This window comes from Corvus cornix, chromosome 3 (genome assembly GCF_000738735.6).
Source record: "Corvus cornix cornix isolate S_Up_H32 chromosome 3, ASM73873v5, whole genome shotgun sequence".
Taxonomy (NCBI): domain Eukaryota; kingdom Metazoa; phylum Chordata; class Aves; order Passeriformes; family Corvidae; genus Corvus; species Corvus cornix.
This window is the reverse complement of record NC_047056.1, coordinates 4,077,590-4,099,305: the sequence shown is the minus strand read 5'-3', so window position 1 is coordinate 4,099,305 and position 21,716 is coordinate 4,077,590. Positions and strand designations below refer to the sequence as shown.

The 21,716-nt window shown below is 39.9% G+C and overlaps 1 protein-coding gene across 4 annotated transcripts in view; it reads left to right on the top strand.

Moving 5' to 3' along the window:
* The window catches only part of XPO1 (exportin 1), a 36,831-nt gene extending 15,318 nt beyond the window's left edge, over window positions 1-21,513 (top strand). For 3 of the 4 annotated variants that reach the window (XM_039568789.1, XM_039568788.1, XM_039568790.1), the window contains 21 exons: window positions 4,246-4,307; window positions 4,387-4,431; window positions 4,519-4,700; window positions 5,173-5,221; window positions 5,313-5,432; window positions 5,535-5,663; window positions 6,260-6,418; window positions 8,793-8,990; window positions 9,564-9,702; window positions 10,999-11,180; window positions 12,004-12,160; window positions 12,267-12,430; window positions 13,021-13,155; window positions 14,023-14,206; window positions 15,237-15,343; window positions 15,697-15,891; window positions 16,349-16,517; window positions 17,264-17,398; window positions 17,516-17,675; window positions 17,754-17,850; window positions 18,565-18,711. In XM_039568789.1, the coding sequence (XP_039424723.1) occupies window positions 4,246-4,307; window positions 4,387-4,431; window positions 4,519-4,700; window positions 5,173-5,221; window positions 5,313-5,432; window positions 5,535-5,663; window positions 6,260-6,418; window positions 8,793-8,990; window positions 9,564-9,702; window positions 10,999-11,180; window positions 12,004-12,160; window positions 12,267-12,430; window positions 13,021-13,155; window positions 14,023-14,206; window positions 15,237-15,343; window positions 15,697-15,891; window positions 16,349-16,517; window positions 17,264-17,398; window positions 17,516-17,675; window positions 17,754-17,850; window positions 18,565-18,711 (2,915 nt within the window). Of the gene's footprint in view, window positions 1-4,245; window positions 4,308-4,386; window positions 4,432-4,518; window positions 4,701-5,172; window positions 5,222-5,312; window positions 5,433-5,534; window positions 5,664-6,259; window positions 6,419-8,792; window positions 8,991-9,563; window positions 9,703-10,998; window positions 11,181-12,003; window positions 12,161-12,266; window positions 12,431-13,020; window positions 13,156-14,022; window positions 14,207-15,236; window positions 15,344-15,696; window positions 15,892-16,348; window positions 16,518-17,263; window positions 17,399-17,515; window positions 17,676-17,753; window positions 17,851-18,564 lie in introns of all 4 variants that reach the window. The other variant, XM_010403015.4, reaches the window with a different exon arrangement.
* Window positions 21,514-21,716: the final 203 nt, after the last annotated feature.

Sequence of the window (21,716 nt, the reverse complement as noted above, 5' to 3'; positions counted from 1 at the left end):
AGTCCTCGGGAGAGTGCTTGGAATGGCTCTTCCACGTACACAAATGATGTCATGTGGTTTTCATTGAAGCCTCGCTGCAGCGGGTGATGTATTCCAGAACATCCCAGGCAGTGCTGAACTTGGCTCATTGCCAGGGTATTTTGCCATCATTCTCAAGTTGAAGTTCTCAGTTTATTGAGGTGTGATACTAAATTGCTTTAAATTCTGATATCCTTTGGAGTTGATTGTTTAATAGCACTCAGAAAGGATGGCATTTGATTAGTGCTGTGGTCTCAAAAGGATTTTCTCTGGCAGTGTGAAAACCTGCCTGGAAAGAAAGGCTTTTTGGTCTTCAGTGCAGTGATACGTTTCATTAATCCTGCATTGTGAAATGGAATACTGTTCCCCTGAACAGAGCGAGCTTGTCTGGAGTGTTTGGAGTTGGAATGGATAAAGCACTTCTTCATTACGAAACACAAATTGCTTGTACCATTTTTCTCATTCTGAAATGAGAAAGTGAAGTGTTCAGAGATGCAGTTCAGCGTTTTCCAGGAAGGTCCTGGAGTTGAGTGTAAAGCTTTTGGTGCAGTGGAAGCTGCTGTAGAGGAGGTTTTTCTGTGCAGTGATGAGATATTTTAATGGAAATTCCTGGCCTGCTTCATGAGGAAGATGTTTCCTTGGTTCTTGGTAATGAAGGGGGGGATGAGCTACATGGCACTTCCGTGTGTGTGTGTGAAGACAAACTCGGTCCCTTTTTTCAGAGTTTTCTTGAGTTTTCTGTTGAAAAACAAATAAATTATGAATTGATTCAGTTCATCACTAAGGGGGAAAGATCATTTGTGGGACTGTATGGGAAAGAATTGTTTCTTAACACTAAAAATAAGATAGTGTTTCGACTACCTTTTGGGGCTAAACAGTTCAATGTAAGTGTGTATGCATATCAACATCCCCAGAGGGGACAGCTCAGCTTTAGCATTTGAAATTCTAATTTTGATTGCAAAATAACGTTAATTTGCTGAGTTACATTGCCCACCTGATTCATTTATGCCTATTATTCTTTAATACAAGCACAAAATTTAGTAATTTTAGTAAATTAGAGTGAGCTTGCATCTGCAGCACCAGCTAGAATAATTTCTGACACTTGTTAAATGCTTGTGCTCTGTGACTGCACAGAAGGCTGTGCTTGTGTGCCTTGAGGACAAGAAGAGGGTTTGTTGCAGGTGTGTGTTTGCTGATTGTGTCCATGGTTATTTACCTGCTGTACTGGGCTGTGACAGGAACTCTGTGCTCAGGTACACAGAGTACAGGAGAGGTAATGGCTTCCTAGAGCACATCCAAAGGTTAAACTGTAGGATATTGCCTCAAGTTCAGGCTGCAGAAATTACTCATATTGGATGCTGTGACGTTCCTCACTGTCCCAGTTCCACTCTCAGCATTGGGTCACTTGGGAAAACAACTTTCCCTCCAGGAAGTGTTTCAGTTTTACTGGATGTTTGCCTCTCTGTCGAGGAGCAACTTTCACAGAAGGATGACAGTATCTAATGGACATCCAGGAATGTTCTAAAAGGCCTCGAGTTCATGTCCTTGCTCTGTCATCCCTTTTATGGTACTTGATACAAAAGTAGTTCCTGGGCTTCACTTTCCAGAAAATGCCAGCAGTGGGGCTGGTCCAGGCCTGAAGCAGGGTCTGCTCCCTTTGGTTGCATGTTGTCCTGAGATCAGTGCAGTTGTAAGGTCAGATGATCTTTGGAGAACATTTTGTGTGTCCTGGGTGTTGTGGTTGGTGTGGCTTTTGTTTTGTTTTATTGGAAGGTCCTGCACTGTCTATCTCTTCCTGCTTGGCTCCATGAAGGGCCTGAACTTGGCAGTTGTGGTGTTGGCATCTACAAGACTTGTTCAGCGGCTTCTGTGATGGAAGGAGACCTTCTAGGCAGTGGTTGTGGGGCTTGTGCATGTCTCGTGCTTTCCTTTTTAACATAACACTTCCTTTTAAGTTCCCCAGACATGGTGCTTTTAGCTTATCCCATGGACTTCTACCCCTGAACAGTTTCTTGGACATGTTCTGCTGAAAAATGGTAATGAGCCTCTGGGTTGATTTCTATCAGAATATAAATTTGACACATATTTGTTCTGCTGAAAATTATCTTTCCTATGAAATGACAAATAAATGAGCAATTAAATATGGAGCAGAAACTATAACACTTGAAGTAAAAAAAGAAAAAGTAGAAAATGACATCTGATCCAAAAAGAGCATTAGCGAATTGGATAGCTGCTGCCTTTAAGGGATTAAGAATGTGACTTTGTTCTCTGGATGGACGACCTCAGGAGCCTGCAGCATGATGTGTGAAAAGGAGCAAACTTTGGAGGTTGTCTTTTGAGCTGTGGTCACCATTTTTACTTTTATTTTTCTAATGGAGAAACTGTGGAGCAGAGCAGCTGTTCTCCTCTGCTGATCTCAAAGCTGGAAGGATGGCAGCACAATATTCAAGTTGTTACTGAATTGCACAATGCCATTGATGCAGCAAGATGGAAAAGACCATGGATTTGCAGTTGGAACTCTAAGAACAACTTTTTAATTCCTTTTTGAAACGCAAAGAGTTGCAACAGTAGGCTTCCCTTAGTGGTTTGGCAGATGGTTATAATAGTTTAGTTTCTGGCACTGCAGACCTATTACCGTACTATTCTGGGGGCTTTCATATCTCATTTGTGAATTACTGTAATGTTTCAGCAAAGAGTGTGTTTTAGGTTTAAAATATCAGACCAGGCCTATGATGTCAGACCAGCGCTTGGTAATAACTCTTACCCAGTGATACTTTATTAATGACCATTCTCCTGGAGTAATGTGGATTGATCCCAGTTGGTGATGATGAATAGTTCACTTGTAATTGGAACTGCCTGTAGAACAGCTCCTGGCTAGTATGTATCTAATGGCTCAAAGTCTGGATCTAGTTTTTCCAGTTTTCACGAGGATGCAATTAATAAACTGTCCCCTTTAATCCTGTTGCTTAAGCCTGAAATGAAAAAAAAATTCTTAACTTTGGCTGAGTCTTAGACAAGTTTTAAAACTTAGAACAGAGGCTGTGGATTATGTCTGCAACAGAAGACATTCTTCTCCTTGAAGTGACAACTTCTGAAGTCTTCAACATATGCATGTTGTCTGCGTGAGTCAGCTGACTTGTCTGGTTGAAGAAATGATTGAAACAAGATTTTTGGGTTCATGAATTTGAATAGTAAAGCATCCACCAATTCTCAAACTTCCTTATGACAAGAAAACACTTGCCCGGTTTGAAGCGTAGTGTCAGGGCTGAACTTTTGGAATGTTGCCTGGGTCGTGACTCCAGGCCCTCTGTGCGTGCCTTTTCCTGGGAGTCAGGTGTTCTTGTACAGAATGGGTTTAGACACGGATATTGTCACTTGGAAAGTCATTGTTTCCATGGATTTAGGAATTAGGAGTGAGCTGGGGATTAGGTGGCAAAATGAAACTTTTGGCAGTGTGGCTTTCTACAGTGATTGGGGATTTTTTTGTTTTATGGTAGAGCTGAAAGCTAAAATAATTCAAAAACATTTGTAGAAGAAACACACTCTGTGCCCCTGGTTGGCCAATTGCCAATGTAAGAAGAAAAAAAGCAATAAAGTAGAATTTATTAAGAGTTTCTGGACTCACGGCATCCATATGTGCTATAAATGCACAGTGGTTCACACTCAAATGAATTGTGCTGTATTAGTGAATGAAGTTTTAAGTTCTGTTCTTGTAAGATTTCACAGCTAAGCTCTGGCACAGTGCTTGACTTTGAAGTGCTGTGTTTAGGAATTCCTGTCTTTAAAATGGATCACCTAAGTAGACTGGAGCATCTCTGAACTTCTGCATGCAGTGCAGGTGATGTGTCAAAGCTTTCCGTGCAGTTTAGCAAACTTGGCCTTGAAACTGGAGTCACACTTAGTTAAGTTCTGTTTATTCTTTGAGTTCACTTCGATCTGGTACAAACTACTGCAAGGACACTCTAATCCTTAGTGTGTTTTCCTTTTGGTTTATTGAAATAGTTTAGGTGTAAAGCCTTTTTGTACATCTAAAATATCCCCTGTCAGGACTGATAAAGGTGAATTTTTCCCATGTAGCACACAAGAAGGATGCTCACTGATGCATGCTTATCTGACCCTTAGAGGTGTTTCTTGTTTAAAAACATGAAGAATCTGAATTCAGAAATATTTATTGCTACATCTGTGATATCTGGCATAGCTGAAAATAAATTCCTACATCTTCTGCAGGTATTAAAAAATATGTTGTTGGCCTGATTATCAAGACCTCATCTGACCCAACGTGTGTAGAAGTAAGTGAAGGGTTCTCAGGCAAGGGTGAGGGAGGGGGGAGTATTATGCAAAACTTGACTCTTCTCTTCTCTTCTCCAGAAAGAGAAGGTGTATATTGGGAAACTGAATATGATTCTTGTTCAGGTAAGCCAGAGTTCACAACATTTTAAACCTTACTGTAAAGTCTCTGACTTTGCTGTGTGTCTCACGTGTGGCTGCCTCACTTTGCAGATCCTGAAACAGGAGTGGCCGAAGCACTGGCCGACGTTTATCAGCGATATTGTGGGAGCCAGCAGGACCAGCGAGAGCCTCTGTCAGAACAACATGGTGATCCTGAAACTGCTGAGTGAAGAAGTGTTTGATTTTTCCAGTGGCCAGATTACTCAAGTAAAAGCTAAGCATTTGAAAGACAGGCAAGTATATATGTTTAAATCTTAATGATCAGAGTAGACTTTGTGCTTGCTGCTAAATAGTTGCTCTCACTTGGAGCCTTTGTGTGAACACCTACAGCTGTGCAATTCCATTTCTGAGCCCAAGAGGGTTACTGATTTTTCTTTGAAGCAGTACTCCTAGGGGATCCCTAACTTCATTTTGAACACACAGGGATTTGTACCTTGCTACAAGTAGCATCTGTTGACTGATGGTTCCCACCCTTTTAACACAGCATTCAGCATTGATTGATTGTATTTTCTTAGCCAGAATTTGCAGGCACAGGCTTCAAGCTACTTAAAATATGCATTATTACCATGAAAATGGGGAAAAGCCAGGTGGCTTTTGAATGCCTCCATGGGCATAGGTCTTCAGGACCTGTCCTGTGAGCATAGATATTTTGATTTATGAAATGTGGAAATGCTTCGTTTTTAATTTTTTTTTTTTTTTTTACAGCATGTGTAATGAATTCTCTCAGATATTTCAACTGTGTCAGTTTGTGATGGTAAGTCATATTTCTTTAATTATGTTTTCAAAATTCCCCCTTTGTGCCTAGCAGTGTCACAATGTCATAAACTCTAAATGGTCATTTACAGGAAAACTCCCAAAACGCTCCCTTAGTCCATGCAACTTTGGAAACTTTGCTACGATTTCTGAACTGGATTCCTCTGGGATATATATTTGAGACCAAGTTAATCAGCACACTAATATACAAGGTACTCTTGCAAAAAAATGACAGCTCTTAAATTTAAATACAAGTTGTGGAGAAGCTGTACAACACTTCTGTAATACTCGTTACTTTTTTCTTCCCTCAACAGTTCTTAAATGTTCCCATGTTTCGAAATGTCTCTTTGAAGTGCCTCACAGAGATTGCAGGTGTCAGTGTAAGCCAGTATGAAGAACAGTTTGTAACACTTTTTACACTGACCATGATGCAGTTAAAACAGGTAAATGGTTTTCGGAAGTCTTTGTATTTCATATCACAAAATCAATTTCTGTAGAACCTAGTTGAGTTGACAGGTTCATGTTCATTATAGAGCTCTTGATAGGAGAAGTGTTGTTCTTCGGTGGTATTTGTGGCTTGATCAGAAGATGCCAAGTGTGCTTTTCTGAACTTGATTGCAGCTGTATTTCTGCTGTATTGATTTGATTAGTTTAGGAGATATTTTGAGCACTTGGGCTGTCTGATGCGGAACCATGAACTATGCATCTCAAGACCTAAACTGACCTAACTTCTGCAAGTTATTCTTTAATCTTTGGAACAGATAGAAAAAATTTTCATAAAAAGCCATACATCAAATTTATATAATTTGATGATTCCCCTCTGAGCAGTTCAGACTCAGGTACATGAGTCCTTTCCACAGTGTGTTTATATCATAAGAGGATGGGTGAAGGGGTTTTTTTAACAGTCTTTCCTTGTCTTGGCAATGTTGGTCTGTCTTGGGGATTCTTCATAAAAAACGAGCAACATCTTTGTTAATACACAGTAGTTGTTGTGTATAAAAAGGGAAGCTCTTGATGATGTCTGTGCTCTTTTTGTTAGATGCTTCCTTTAAATACCAATATCCGACTTGCGTATTCAAATGGAAAAGATGATGAACAGAACTTCATTCAGAATCTCAGTTTGTTCCTCTGCACGTTCCTCAAGGAGCATGGTCTGCTTATAGAAAAAAGGTTAAATTTGAGGGAAACACTAATGGAGGTAAGTAGCTTGGTTTATCTGGTTTAAAAATGTAGCAGGTGTGTTCTCATGCTCAAAGGATGTGATACTAATGTAATTTCTAGATCATTATACTTGAAGTGGGTAAGAGGAAAAAAAACTAATCATAAATAGAAAAACCCCTTCAAAGTGTTTGTTTCCTGGTGTGCTTCAGTGGCATTCTGCTTTCGGTGATCCTTCACCAGTATAATGTCTGAAAACTTAACTCTGTCTCACCCTCTTCTTACTTGTTCCTCCATGGAAGTGTCAAATAGTGCTTCAAAGTAAATGGATATATTCTTCTTCCATGGGTATACGTGTTTCTGTTTAACTCTCACATGAAGAAGGTGTGTTGCTGTGACTTTCATCAGTCTCTGTTTTCACTGAGCATCCAGAGCAGGGTTTGAGCACATGCTGTAGGCCAGTTCCTCCTTCTTGATGTGGCTTCTTGCCTAGTTTGCCATTTCCCACCTGAAAAGCTTTAAATAATCCTCAAGGACAAGTCTGTTTCTGTGTAATAAAGACTGTGTGTGCCAGTGGCAGAGCCCTACCAAGTGACTGTGACAGTAAAACCACTGGGACTGTGGCAATTACTGGAGATTCAGATAAGAATGAAGGGTTGGAAAGGCTGAAACACTGAGGGTACAGCTTCATGCTCTAGTGGGGGTAGATCACAAATTAGGATTTTCAGTTGTGTTGTTCTAATTGTGAATAAGAATTTTGCTGGGACTGAACTATTCTATGGTGACTTTTTTGCTACTGCTGCACTCCAGAGGAAGGAAAGCGGATCCATAGCCCTTGAAGCACCATTTTCTGTGTGCAGAATCAAGCCCTGTGCAGGTTTGGAGGTTGTAGGCTGAGGAACTGCCCTGAGACAGGGAAAAAAACACCACCCCAATTTTTAAACCTAGAGACCAGATTCCATTGGGAGGGGGAAGTGCATCTTGCAGGTTGATTAGCTGTAATCCAGCGTATCCATCTGAATTCCAGTCTGTGTTCCAGCCAGTGTTCTCAATATATTTCTTCTGGAGGTAGCCCTCTACAAAAAAAAAGGCATTTTAATAAAATTGCCTGCAAATATTAAATTGTAGCTCATTTAGAAGATGGACTCAGAGGAGTATCACTTTATTTTCAATAGAGCAGCTGTTAACAGTTCCAGATAATTCCTGAATTTGCAAGTAGTAAGCTTTCAAAATGACTGGGAATCAGGGATGCACAGCTCAAGGCTCAAGTTTCTATTACGCTGAGGCTGTATTAGGAGGACCTGTGTAAAACAGGCATTTACAAAACTGGATTCTGAAGACTTTCAGTCATGGATAGATTGGTGAAATGTTTAACGAAGTTCTTACGCCTGTCTAAAATGGTTGCAAATTCGACTTCTGTAAGCTCTGGTGTAATAGAACCTAGGCACAGCTTTTCTTTAAAAAGCTCTGTGTCATTTTAACCTGTTAATTCCTGCACTTTGGATGTAGCAGATCTCCTGAAATTGTTCCATGGATTCATTGGATCTCTGTAGACTAGCAGAGGAATCTACATAAGTTATTTTAAGTGAAATTACCAAGAGAAATTGATGTGTAAAGATTAATGTATGGCTGTTCTGAGTCCCTCTTTTGACACTGTAGGTGGAGATGCTGAATCAGGTCTTTACCTTCTAAAATGCTCTAAGTTGTTGTAGTGCCTAAGCTATGAAAATATCCTCAGATTTTATAATTTCATTCTGTTTGTTCACTAATGGGCAATTGCTTTGATATCTTTCACCAGGGACTGCATAATAAGCTTAGGCAAAAGAGGTTTGTCTGTGTAGTTTTAATTTCTCTGGTTGGTATCTGAGCTTGTCAGAATTACATCAGTGGCTTTCCCTGCTCAGCCTGCTCTGGCTGTTCTGTCAGGAAAGAAGTTGAAAATGTTCTGGTAGATGACTTCTGTGGAAAGCAAAGGAGCAGTATTCCAGGGTCAAAGGATCCAGAACAAAGCAGCAGCAATAGTCTTGAGAACAACAATTACTGACACCAGCTGATGAGGGTTTTTTGAGGTTCTGAAAATGCCTTGCAGAAGCTCCAGAGGCTGTGGGTTTGATAATTTACAAACAGGCTGGTTTGGTGATGGCATTTTTGAAGATGTCTTTAGGCTATTTCAGTTTTAAGAATTCATACGGACTTTGAAAATAACAATAATTGACAGGAGTCCTTGGTTTTTAGTTGCTCTGCCAGTCACAACTCTGACTTGTAAGTAATGTCATTGCAATGTTAATGCCTCTTTTTCCAAACTCTGAGATTAATTTGGCATTTTGTCAGGACTTGGATAACTGAACTTGAAGCAATGTGGTTTGACCTGCAGATACACTCAGTAATTGGATGTTTAAACCACTGTTTTCCAGGCTCTTCATTACATGCTGTTGGTATCAGAAGTTGAAGAAACTGAAATTTTCAAGATTTGTCTGGAGTATTGGAACCATTTAGCTGCTGAGCTCTACAGGGAAAGTCCATTCTCAACGTCTGCTTCTCCACTGCTTTCGGGGAGTCAACACTTTGATGTTCCTCCCAGGAGACAGCTTTATTTGCCTGTTTTGTCCAAGGTAAGCCATGTTCAAGTGAAGGCACTGTAAAGATTCAGATTCTGTTTGTGAATTAGAGATTTTGCTTCATGTAAGGAGTGACATAAGAACTTATCTTAGTTGATGGTTGATTCAACTCTAGTTACATAATCAATGTGAAAATACTTTAAGATGATACTAGTATATAATAAGAGTATTAATGTGCTGTTTCAGCTTTTTTAAGGTACTTAATTTAAAAATAAATCTGTATTGAACAGTTTCTGTAAACAGAAAGGCTGGAGTGTTAGAGTTGGAGGAAAACCTCTGTGTTTGGGAACAGAGGTCTTTAAAAGACCCCGAATATGACATAAGCGTTTTGAAGCTCTGGAAAGTATAAACACTACATAGGTTGGGTTTTTTTAAAGTACTCAGCTTGATCATTGGAGGGAGAGAAGTCAGCAGGCTCTCTCCTTAATGGCTTGTTAGTTGGCATTTCTGTATAGCTGGATATAACCTTCCTGTGGTTGAGGCTGCCTGAGCAGAGTGCTCTGGAGACACTTGTGGAGCTGGGAGAGTGTTGGTGTTGCAGTTTGATGGAGTTTTAACTTCCCCCAGGTTCGATTGCTCATGGTCAGCCGCATGGCCAAGCCTGAAGAAGTCCTGGTTGTGGAAAATGATCAAGGGGAGGTAGTTCGGGAATTCATGAAGGATACGGATTCCATAAACTTGTATAAAAATATGAGAGAAACGTTGGGTAAGTGAACTGGCTGCAGCTTGTGTGCTGTGGGTCTGTGCAGCTGCATCAGTGTGTTGTCTTAGGATCTGAATTGTTGTGTGGGTAAAAGGGTTATCAGCAAGGTGTACTACACAGACTGGAAAGGGAGAAGGCAGTGGCTGCTCTGAAGTTTCCTGTTTGAGGCATGTAGTGTGTTATAACCTGGTGTAATACACTACTTAATTTTTGTCCTTAGGTATTGCAGTGATAACAAGTTTTTTGAGGCAGGAAAAAATAGTGAGAGTCCTAATTGTAACTTGAGGGAGCAAAGGAAGTAGAGTTGTCAGATTTTTTTTTAGGACATTAGACCTTCAATAATCAATTTATTTTATCAAATGCAGATGGGAACACTGAGTGTTTAGCAACAGGTTTATGCACTAGGAATGTGTGTATTGGAAAGCTTGTGAGATGCAAAGTGTATGTGGGTATTTTTATTCTCACCTTTCTACTTGTGTTGTAGGTATAGCCAGTGTTAAATTAATTGTTCTAATGCATTTGCAAAACATTTTTGTTTTATGAAACAATTACTGCATGTCCTGAGCCTAGGTTGTGTTGCCAGATACAGGATTATTTATATGAAAATGCAGGTCAGGTTTTTCTTGCTTATGTTGTATTACCTATAAGATTCACTTGGCAAAAAAGGGGGAGAATGTGGTGGAAGCTGTATTCTGTGGTACAGTAAAAATCTATTTCTGAACCTGGCCTTAAATTGCTCTTGACTTGCTGGGATTTAGAGTTTTATATTGGAGACGCTAATCCTATTAGGGGCTGATGCAAGTGACTGAGTTGTGATACCTGAATCTTCCACCTAGACCTGTTCAGGAGCACCAGCTCCACTTTAATCGTGGGTTATTGCAAGCAGCACATGTGGTGACACTAAACTACAGAGCTGAAGAAAATGCATGGGTTTACACACTGTATAATGTCCCCAAAGGCAGCCAATCCCATATTCCCTATAGACCATCAGTACAGATGCCTTTTGATAATCATTTGCCTTGGCATTATGTGGGACATGCATTGATTTAGACTTTCCACATCACCTGCATGTGATGTTTTGCTGAGATCCCTTAGAACATAAATTCTCAATAAAATTTATGGTCCATCTTTAAAATAATTGTAACAAATTTCTGCCTCAGTTATTACTTCATGCTGTCATGACTTCAGGCAGGAAACATTACACTTTTACCTGACAGCTTCAGTGGGTTTTTATGTAACTGCTTATGGAGTTGAGATCCAGGCTGCTGCTTTAAAATGTTCCATGTTGATATCTTTCAGTTTATCTCACGCATCTGGATTATGCAGACACGGAACGAATTATGACTGAAAAGCTTCACAATCAAGTGAATGGCACTGAGTGGTCGTGGAAAAATCTGAACACCCTGTGCTGGGCTATCGGCTCCATCAGCGGTGCCATGCACGAAGAAGATGAAAAGAGATTCCTGGTTACTGTAATTAAGGTATGGTGGGGCAGAACTAACAGCTTGGTCACACTTCAGTTTATGCTGAAGAAACCAAGTTTGTAGAAATACTGCTCTGTGATCTTAGAAAGATGCCTTGGTGGGTGCAGGGGGATAAGAATGAATTAATGGGAAATCTTACATCCTGCATTTAGGGGTGACGAATAAGTTAGCTATGAACAACACATTGATCCAAGTAGCCTTTTCATCAAATAAAATTTAGTTTATGATGAAATGTGTTCTTTGGGGATTCAGAAGAGATGGAAAGGGATTGCTTATGAAATACAGCAGAGTGGCAAAGTAACCTTTGATTGTAACTAGCCTAGCACCTTGCTCTTTTGCTGTATCTCTATATTCATTGATTAAACTCAGTTTGATTAATAGGTGGATAATATCTTTACAAGACTAATCGGCTTCAACAATTTATACAAAGATTCTTACAGAATATGTAGTTGTAAGTCATACAGCAGATGTAGTTTAATTTCTTCTATATGATGTGGAGTCTTGAGTTTTTATCTATCAGCTACTCAGGCAGTATTGGGTACTATAAGGCTTGTTGAACTCCCCCTGCAGGAATCCTTAGTTATAATTTTAAATGGAGATTCCTTAGTTTAAAACAGTGGTCAGGGTTTGGATGAAGCTTAAATGATTGCATTGCCCCAATCTTAACCCACTTGTGTGGGTTTTTATTTCTTTATTTGGATTTTGAGTTTGATTGTGGCAACCATCTTTAATACAGCTGCTTATAGGATGTTATGCTTGCAATGCTTTTAATGGAACTGGACAAACTTGAAGAGGAAACTAAGAATCTGTTGTGTTGTAGGATCTCCTGGGACTCTGTGAACAAAAGCGAGGAAAGGACAACAAAGCCATTATCGCATCAAATATAATGTATATAGTAGGTCAATACCCACGGTTTTTGAGAGCTCACTGGAAATTTTTGAAGACAGTAGTCAACAAGCTGTTTGAATTTATGCATGGTAATTATCTGCTTTTTTTAATTTGCTGTTTTAATTATTAAAAAAAAGATGCCTATACGTGGAGGGGGAAAAAATACAACGCAGTAACTGCCTTGATTTCATTTAGAAACCCACGATGGCGTCCAGGACATGGCTTGTGATACCTTCATAAAAATAGCACAAAAATGCCGCCGACACTTTGTCCAGGTTCAGGTGGGAGAGGTCATGCCATTTATTGATGAAATCCTGAACAATATTAACACAATCATCTGTGACCTTCAGCCACAACAGGTAGGTTCGATTTGGGGTTGTGGATAATCCCTGAAGATTAATGCAGAGTTCCTTCCTGGGGAAATGTTTTGCAGGGGTTGAATTGTATTCTTCAGTTTTTGTTAGGGACAGTGTCAGGGTATAAATACCATGATCAAGTTGCATTGCTGAGATCACAGTTGGAGTGTTTGGAAGGAGAATTAAAGTACATTTAGTTGAAATTTTGATTTCTGGAATGCCTTCAAGAAAGAAGACACTCAGTGTAACTTGGTGATTCTGCTTTGGGAAAGAGCAATATCCTACTCTAACAGTATATACCTGCAGCTCTTGTATTTGTGAAGGAGGGGGTGAGGAACAGTTCAAAAAGGGAAGATCCAAAATCCAGTCCTTTCTATACAAGGAGGGGGAAATCTGTCTAGGAAGGGCATGGCTCATGACATGAGAGTAGTCTGCACCTGCACTAATGTACTGAAAGTTCAGGTAGAGTGGATCTGGCATGTGGAAAAAGATACTTCCAGGATTGATGGGAGCCAGTGCATAGCTCTGGTAAAACAGAATTTTTCCTTGGTCCTTTTTAATCTCTGTGTTCGTGGTGTTGCTGTTCCCATCAGGTGCACACATTTTATGAAGCAGTTGGATACATGATTGGGGCACAGACAGACCAGACTGTGCAGGAGCATCTGATAGAAAAGTACATGTTGTTGCCTAACCAGGTGTGGGACAGCATCATTCAGCAGGCAACAAAGGTGAGCTCATACATTTTGATGTGTTTGGTGCTCAGGTCTAAAACCCTGCTAAATGTCTGCCTTCCCCTGGTTGGATTTTTCACAGTAAGTGCACGGAGCTGGGCTGGACTTCATTACATAATGGCTAAGACAGAGAGTGACATGACAGTAAAAATGTTGTTTTGAGAGAGGAGACTTAAATGACAAAATAAATATTTGTTTAAATCTGCTTTAAAGTACAGTCTGTTACTGTACAGTATTTATTTCAGTAGATTTTTCTAATGCCTCCCTTTCACTTGGCTTTTGGGTAACAGAAAAGTTAAAATGCTAAAAATACTGTTCACTGTTCTTCCTTTCTTCTCCCACCATTCTCTTAAAGTACATCTTTTCCTACTTTTATCTTCTATTTCTTTCAGTCTTTTGAAAATACTTTTATCTTTCTCTACAAGTCCTGCACTTCACAAGAGACAGTCCATTTGCAGTTAATCTAATTAAAGGACTTGAAACTTAAGCAAGCTTGAGTTACTTTTCCTACCCTGACTTCTCTCAAGAACATGCTGCATTTCCTTTGGACCCCTTCTATCTGTTTTTAACTTCTTCGTCTCCTTAGTTTTTTGTCTTTCTCTAACGAGAGTAATGCTTGTACCACTGCAGCAAAAACACTTCAGCAGAAAAGTAGAGTGAAATGAAGTTTTATCCTGCCTCTGTTGGAGGTAGTGGTAAATGCCATGAAATAAACCACAGGATCTCTATAAAAAGTCCATAAATTTGAGCGATCTGTTCTTTAAGGCAGTGTATAAAATAAATAGTTTAAATGTAGCCTTTTATAGTGTAAGCCAAAGGGTGGTTGTATTCACTAACCACAATGAACTCTAATTTTTTTCACAGAATGTTGATATTCTAAAGGATCCTGAAACAGTTAAGCAGCTTGGTAGCATTCTGAAAACCAATGTAAGAGCGTGTAAAGCAGTTGGCCACCCCTTTGTGATTCAGCTTGGAAGAATTTATTTAGATATGCTGAATGTGTACAAGTGCCTAAGTGAAAATATTTCTGCAGCTATTCAGGCTAATGGTAAGAAATTCCATGTTCTTCCTGAAAATGGGGGTTGGCAGTGTCTGCCATTAGGTTTCAGAGTACATCCCAGTTAGATTAATTTTACTGTTTGGGAAAGTGGAGAAGGACTGAAGGTGCTCACTTAAATCTTTTTTTGTTCACAGATGTTGTATTCAAATAAAAAACTCCCAGCTTTAGAGGGAGGAGGAAATATCTATGAATGAGCAAGTTTAGGAGAATGCAGAACCCCAGAGATGCTTACTTAGAATTAATAGGCATCTTGCTGAGATGCAGTTGTAGCCTGTGGTCTTGTAGCTAACCCTGGTTTTGAGTGTTAAAGGACTGTCTGTAAATAGGATCTCATTCATTCCTTCAGAAGATGTCAGCAGGGTTTTGAGATGAGACTGTGCTGCTACAAGGCTGTATTGCAGAAATGTAATGAGTGAAGATCCCTGAAAGTCATGGTAAACCAGGCTTGCAGTCACAGAAGGAATTCTCAATTACCTCCCCTATTTTTACCAGCTAACTTAGGGCCTGTGGCATCTCAGTGGAATGTGCTTCTGTAGTAGTTCATTTTGAGATGAAATGGGTCAGTTGCTGAATTCTGTGCTGTGCCCAGTTTTCTGGCCAGTGCACAAGATGTACCTGGAAACTGGAATGTTAAATGCAGCTTGGTACCTGTGCAGCTGGTTTACCTTGAAGTAGCTTCTCAGAATTCAGACTAAAACTGGCTGAGAAATCAATAACTTTTCACTCAGCTGATCTAATGGCCAGAATTTATCGTTGCCAGACACAGTGAAGTTGAGGAAGCGGTTGCTGGGGCTGTGGGCCTGGTGAACTCCTCGAGCAGCAACTGCTGTGATTACAGAGAACGTTTTTACAACTGGCAAAGATTAAAGGCAAAGGAGGTCTTTAATAGTCTTTGCAATTCAGATATAAAAATCAAGCATTCTCTGTTTTGTTAATATTGAGTTAATTTGGGGGGGGGTGGAGTTGTTTGGTTTTTTTGAGACCTCACACAATTAACTGAAGCTTTAAAATTTTCCAGGTGAAATGGTAACAAAGCAGCCCTTGATTAGAAGTATGAGGACTGTAAAAAGGGAAACCTTAAAATTAATTTCTGGTTGGGTGAGCAGGTCCAATGATCCGCAGATGGTAAGTGGATGTATTTTATACAAATAACTTCTAAGGCAGAATTGGGAAGAACTCTGGTTTGCGTTCAGTTGTTGGTCACAGGAATTTGCTTCAGGTGGTGTGTAAAATATAATGGAGGAAGTGGAATTATGATGTAAGCCTGAACAGTGTTTGAGATACTTCAGTTAATTTTAGCTGAGAGTAATCTTAAAGGGAGCCAAGGAGATTTAAGATGGAGAGAGAGGATGGGAACCTATTTCAGCTTCCTTAGGAAAAGTGTCGCCTGTAACTAAAGGAGGAACTTGGCTACAAACTGTGCTGGAGACTTGGCTCAGTAGCTGCACTGCTATAACCTGGCTTACTCTTCCAACCAGGTAGCTGAAAACTTTGTTCCTCCGTTGTTGGATGCAGTTCTCATTGACTACCAGCGGAACGTGCCGGCCGCTCGGGAGCCCGAGGTGCTCAGTACCATGGCTATCATTGTCAACAAGCTGGGGGGACACATCACTGCTGAAATACCTCAGATCTTCGATGCTGTTTTTGAGTGCACATTAAACATGATCAACAAGGTATTTATATTTAAAACCTGGGATAAGACATCTCCCTCTGAACATCACTACAACACATGGGATCTTGTGATTCATCTGGTTTTTTGCCAGTCAGAGCACATTTGTGGCACCTGATGAAATTTCGACTCAAATGAGCGTACTTGTTTTATAATTGAGCTGTCTAGTTGGATGTCTTAAACTGCCTTAAACTTCTCTGGTTAGTTCCTGGTTTCAGCCATTAGTAATTCTGCTGGGGCCTCAGAGTGTTGCACTTCTGGAAGCAGAAGTCACATGTCAGTGTAGGACATGTAACTGCTAAAATTGATAAATATTTAAAGTGTAAGAACACTACTAGTGGTAAGTCATGTTGAGTATTTCCTCGCTAAGTGTGCAGTATTTACTGACTTGCTCTGTTTAGTGGAAGATGTTAAGATGGAACTTAAGGAGACTTGGCTTTTTTCCCCTCTTTCCCTTCAAGGACTTTGAAGAATATCCTGAACATAGAACAAACTTCTTCTTGCTACTCCAAGCTGTAAATTCTCACTGCTTCCCAGCCTTCCTGGCCATTCCACCTGCACAGTTCAAACTTGTCCTGGATTCTATTATTTGGGCTTTCAAACACACGATGAGAAATGTTGCAGACACAGGTAAATGAAAGTGTTTAATACAGATCAGAGATTTTCTGGTAGAATGGTGTTCTTTTTCTTCCTTTTCTTTAATCAAACTTAGCATATTGTTGACATGATTCTGTAGTGCATTTGCACAAGGATAGAATTCCTCTGTCTCAGCTTCAAGGTGTCAGCCAGGTATCCATGGATGGGCTGAGATGTTTGGTTGTTGTTTCATTCCGGTAGCTGGAAGAGAGCACTATTACAGCTTCTACTTGCTTTCTTTGCCATGTGAGCATTGGCACTCTTCTGAAATGGCGGAATGGGTGCACCAGCTCAAAATGGTGTCACGAAAAAACTGAGAAGCCACTGATTGTTTTAGCCATTTGGGATGGGGAGAAAAGATGTTGTTCAGTTGTATTACACCAAGTAAAGTAACTAAAGTTTCCATTTAAATCTAAACATTAAAACACCTTTCCTTGTTTAATTAGCCAACACTTATCTGGATAGAGGGTTTTGCTCATCAAGTGGTGTGATTGGCTCTTTAGGCTAATGCTATGCTAATAGTATGATAATGAAGCCAGAGGGGCGTGCTGTGTCTGGGAGGCAGTGCTCTCTAGTGCCAGCCTGGGGCACTGCCTCACAAAGCCATCACGTGCCATGCTGGGCATCCTGCCGCCCGTCAGGATTTCTTGGGATATTCATGTTGTTTTGGAAAAGGTCAAAATCTCCCAGCTCTTTGAATGTTGTTCTCTTGGTCACTTTCTTCGTGCCTGTTTTTGCAGGACTTCAGATCCTTTATACCCTGCTACAGAACGTTGCACAGGAGGAGACCGCTGCCCAGAGTTTCTATCAGACGTATTTCTGCGATATCCTCCAGCACATCTTCTCCGTGGTCACAGACACCTCGCACACTGCAGGTGAGAATGTGCCTGCGTGTGAGGCAGGTGATGGAAACCATCCCTTTGAACATCAAAATAATGTAACACGTCCTGTTCTGAATAACAACTGCGTGTGTCTGACTTTGATCTTTGCAGGTTTGACAATGCATGCGTCAATCCTTGCGTACATGTTCAACTTGGTAGAAGAGGGAAAAATAAGTACTCCTTTAAATCCTGGAAATCCAGTGAACAACCAAATGTTTATTCAGGAGTACGTGGCTAATCTCCTCAAATCTGCATTTCCTCACCTGCAAGAGTAAGTCTGGCATGATTTAGTAATGCTTCTCAGTGGGTTCTTACCTCTCAGAATTCTAACTGATGTGTTTGCTGTTAGTGCCCAGGTTAAGCTGTTCGTAACAGGACTCTTCAGTTTAAACCAGGATATTCCTGCCTTCAAGGAACACCTAAGGGATTTCCTGGTCCAAATCAAGGTATGTTGGGTGTGCTTTTCTCAAGAAATTAAAAACAGTTTTCAGCAAGGTACTGTTGGAAAGCTTTTTGACAGTGTGGAGTCAGTGTTTGTTTGAGAAATACAAGTTATTTTGCATCTTTTTAAAATGCAGTGAGAACTCTGTCCAGTGGCTCGTGTGACTTGAGTGGTGTTCATGGAACCTGCTTCACTGGGATTTAATTTCATAAATTGGACCTGAACGTCATTGCTTGTGTTTTACATTGTGCACACAATCCTTATGTCTTAGGACAACTGCAAAATGAAATCTAATGGGAAAAAAGTTGGTTTTTAACCAGCTTTTTTTCATTCTGCTTGGAATTCGGACCAGTTTTGAAATTCGCTCCACCAATGCTATGCCTTTATTTTCCTAAGGATGCTGGAAGTCCAAGATTTGTAGGGAATAGTTTGTTAATTAGTTCTGAGACTGCAATTGTCAGGTATTTTAGAATTGTAATGATTCTGCTTTAATGGTGATACACTCCAGATGCTGGGTTACTGTGGCATCCTGTTCTGTAACACACGGTGAACATCTTTCAGTATTGCTTTATTTTAATTGTGACTGTAGGAACAGAAAACCATGCAAGTAGCCTGTCAGGGAACAGGAAGGGAAGATGTTTACTTTGTAATTTTGGAAGCTATGACTCTGCCTAAAGCATTTGACAATAAACTAATGTTTTTATGTGAATTATCCCAGGAATTTGCAGGTGAAGACACATCAGACTTGTTCTTGGAGGAGAGAGAAACAGCCCTTCGGCAGGCTCAAGAGGAGAAGCATAAACTTCAGATGTCTGTACCTGGCATCCTTAATCCACATGAAATTCCTGAGGAGATGTGCGATTAAAAACAAAAATAAAACAAGTTTTGCAGTTTTCTTTCTGTACAGCTACTTTGTTGTGATAGAAGAAAACAGCACTTGGATATTTGTTGACCAAAATGATGCCAATTTGTAAATTAAAATGTCACCTAGTGGCCCTTTTTCTTATGTGTTTTTTGTATAAGAAATTTTCTGTGAAATATCCTTCCATTGTTTAAGCTTTTGTTTGGTCATCTTTATTTAGATTTGCATGAAGTTGAAAATTAAGGCATTTTCAAAGTAATTACTTCATGCCCATTTTGTGGCTAAGGGGAAAATAGGCAAAACGTAACTTGTAAAAGACTATATTGCAAAATAATACAATTTCCTGTAAGAGTATCAATTTTTAATTCGGAGTAATTTTCTTTCTAGTCTGTCCTGCAGTCTAGGAGAAAAGGTAAAGAGTAAAGCAGATTGAATTAATTGTTAAGCAGAGGATTCTAGTGCTGCGTTTGTTCTGATCAGTTAGCAGCTTTCTGGACTGAGTGGTAAGGCTATAGGCTACGTGTATTTGCAAGTTGTATGGCAAGTTTGCAGCAAGATCATGTGCATATCATCCCATTGTAAAGCAACTTCTAAAGAGTATGGGAACACAGTACAGTTAGTTATTTTTACACAGTTCTTTTGTTTTTGTGTGTGTGCTGTCGCTTTGTCGACAACAGCTTTTTGTTTTCCTCAATGAGGAGTGTTGCTCATTTGTGAGCCTTCATTAACTCGAAGTGAAATGGTTAAAATATTTATCCTGTTAGAATAGGCTGCATCTTTTTAACAACTCATAAAATAAAAAAAAAAAAAAAACTGGCTTTTGAGATGACTTATACTAATTTACATTGTTTACCATGCTGTAGTGCTTAAAGAACACTACTTAAGAGCAAAATAAACTTGGTTTACATTTATTTTTCTTTCTTTGGCTTATTCTTTTATTGGATGAAAATGCTGTGATCATATTTAAGATTTGTATTTGAAGGCGTAGGAAAAGTTCCTTGAGGTCTAGATAACTTGCTTCTGGCTTGCCTCATCTCAAGGACTTTGGCTGTGCTTGAAGTTACCATGAACTAAGTTGGGTTCCATTTGGAAGTACAGTAGCTGTTCTGACTTACCTCCATGGATAACTATTCCATACCACGTTACTATAAAATGCCAGGAATAAGGTACTCTTGCTCTTTCTCTCTCTGGACTCTTTGCAATTTATTTCAAAGAGGTATTGCACTGTATCTTGACGAAGCAGTTAATAATAGTCCATGTTAATAACATGTGTAGACAAGATCTATGGTTATTTTTCTACCTAAAGTTTTGTAGTTAAATGATTTTCACAGATTTATGAAGCAGTATGAACACTACGGTTGTGTACAGTCTTGGCTTCCCTATCTCTGTCATGTCTTGTCTCTGTTCTCTAAGTTGGTGTCGAGCTCTCCCAAAGTTTCTCCATGGATTTGGTGTTCAGTCTCCAGGTTGTTACTTGGAGGAAGTGTAGCCATTCTCAGAGAGCTGTAACAGGAGGCCAGGCAGGCGCGGGAGTGTTGTGTGTCCGTTTGGGTACTGTAGTTATTAACCTTGTGCTGTGTGTTCCTTTTGAAGTAGAAGTGCATGAGTTAGCGGTGTTCCTGTAGGATGTAGCTGTGCCCAGAATGTTCCCAGGCTGAAGTGTCGGCCCCTTTGTGTCTGTGAGCATCTCTCTGTTCGTTTTGCGTGGTCAGCCCTGGCAACGCTCAGCCGCTCCCACAGGAAGGGCCTTGGGCAGTGTCACTGTGAGCTGGCACTGCTTGGAGAGGTTCCTCAAACCCTAATGGCTGCAACTGCGTACAGCCTTCCAAAACTCTTAATTACTGCCAGAGTAACAACACTTGTTTCTTACTCTCCTTAAAGCTCCAAGTTCCAGCTTTTTCATGTCTTCCCGTCAACGTGGAGCTTTCTGCTCCACCCTGCCAAGGCATATTGTCTTTCTTGGGCAGTTTAAAGTGCAACAGTTGAAGTCCTGTTAAAGGACACGTCTGGAAAGGACATGAAATGGCTTGTGACCAGGCTGAGTCACAGCATTAGAGCTGCAGATTACCAAAAGCTGTGCAGTGCAGAGCAGTAAGAAAAGGTTATTAAAATGGAAATAAATCCCACCACTAGTGGGATGGCCGATCCCATCCCGTGAGTCACAGAGCTGAACACTGAATTGGTTCTGATGTGCAGTGGCATTAACTCTGCATTCAGAACAGTTCTGAACAAAAATATACACCTATGCATTTATGCACCTTCCTTCCTTCCTCAAAGGTTCAAGTTAGTCTGAGGCTCATGGTCTGGCTGTTCACTGAAGATTTAAATGTGACCTAAACTCTCAAACAACAAACCCAAAATGTATTTTTATGTTGATTTCAGAGAAGAGTTGTTTCATTTTTTTTGGATACATTATGAGTTATCTAGTAACAACATTCTAATCTTAGGTTTTGCTTCCCTTTTAGATCTAAAAATTTAACTGTGGTCTTGTCTTGTTCTCTTAAGATAATTGGTGCCTTTCCCTGACCTCTGCAGCTGTTATAAAAATACAGCTTCTGTGGAGTTCTGGATACCATTAAAGATTTGACTTGTGTTTGTGCATATTTCTAGTGCAGTTATCCTGAATGTGAGAAAAAAAACCAATGTACATCTAAAAGTTTTAGTTCTAATGCACACTCTGTAAATCAAAATATATGGATAAAAAGCATGAACCATCATATAAACATCTCCATAACTTGTAATTATATGTAAACCAATGTTTTGTGCATATTTCTATACAGATTTTACAAAAAAAAAAAAAAAAAAGAAAAACAGAACAGTTCTGTGTACTCCAGGTACATTGATAAATACAAATATTTCAGGGTGTTTTCTGTGTTTACATGAATTGATTGTCAGCTGATGAAGACACCCCAAGTACTTGTTTCAGGCTGCCATGATGTGTTTGCTACTGTAACTGAAGCAGATTATCTTCCAAAGCATTTTAGGTTAGTTGGGTTTGGTTTTTTTAA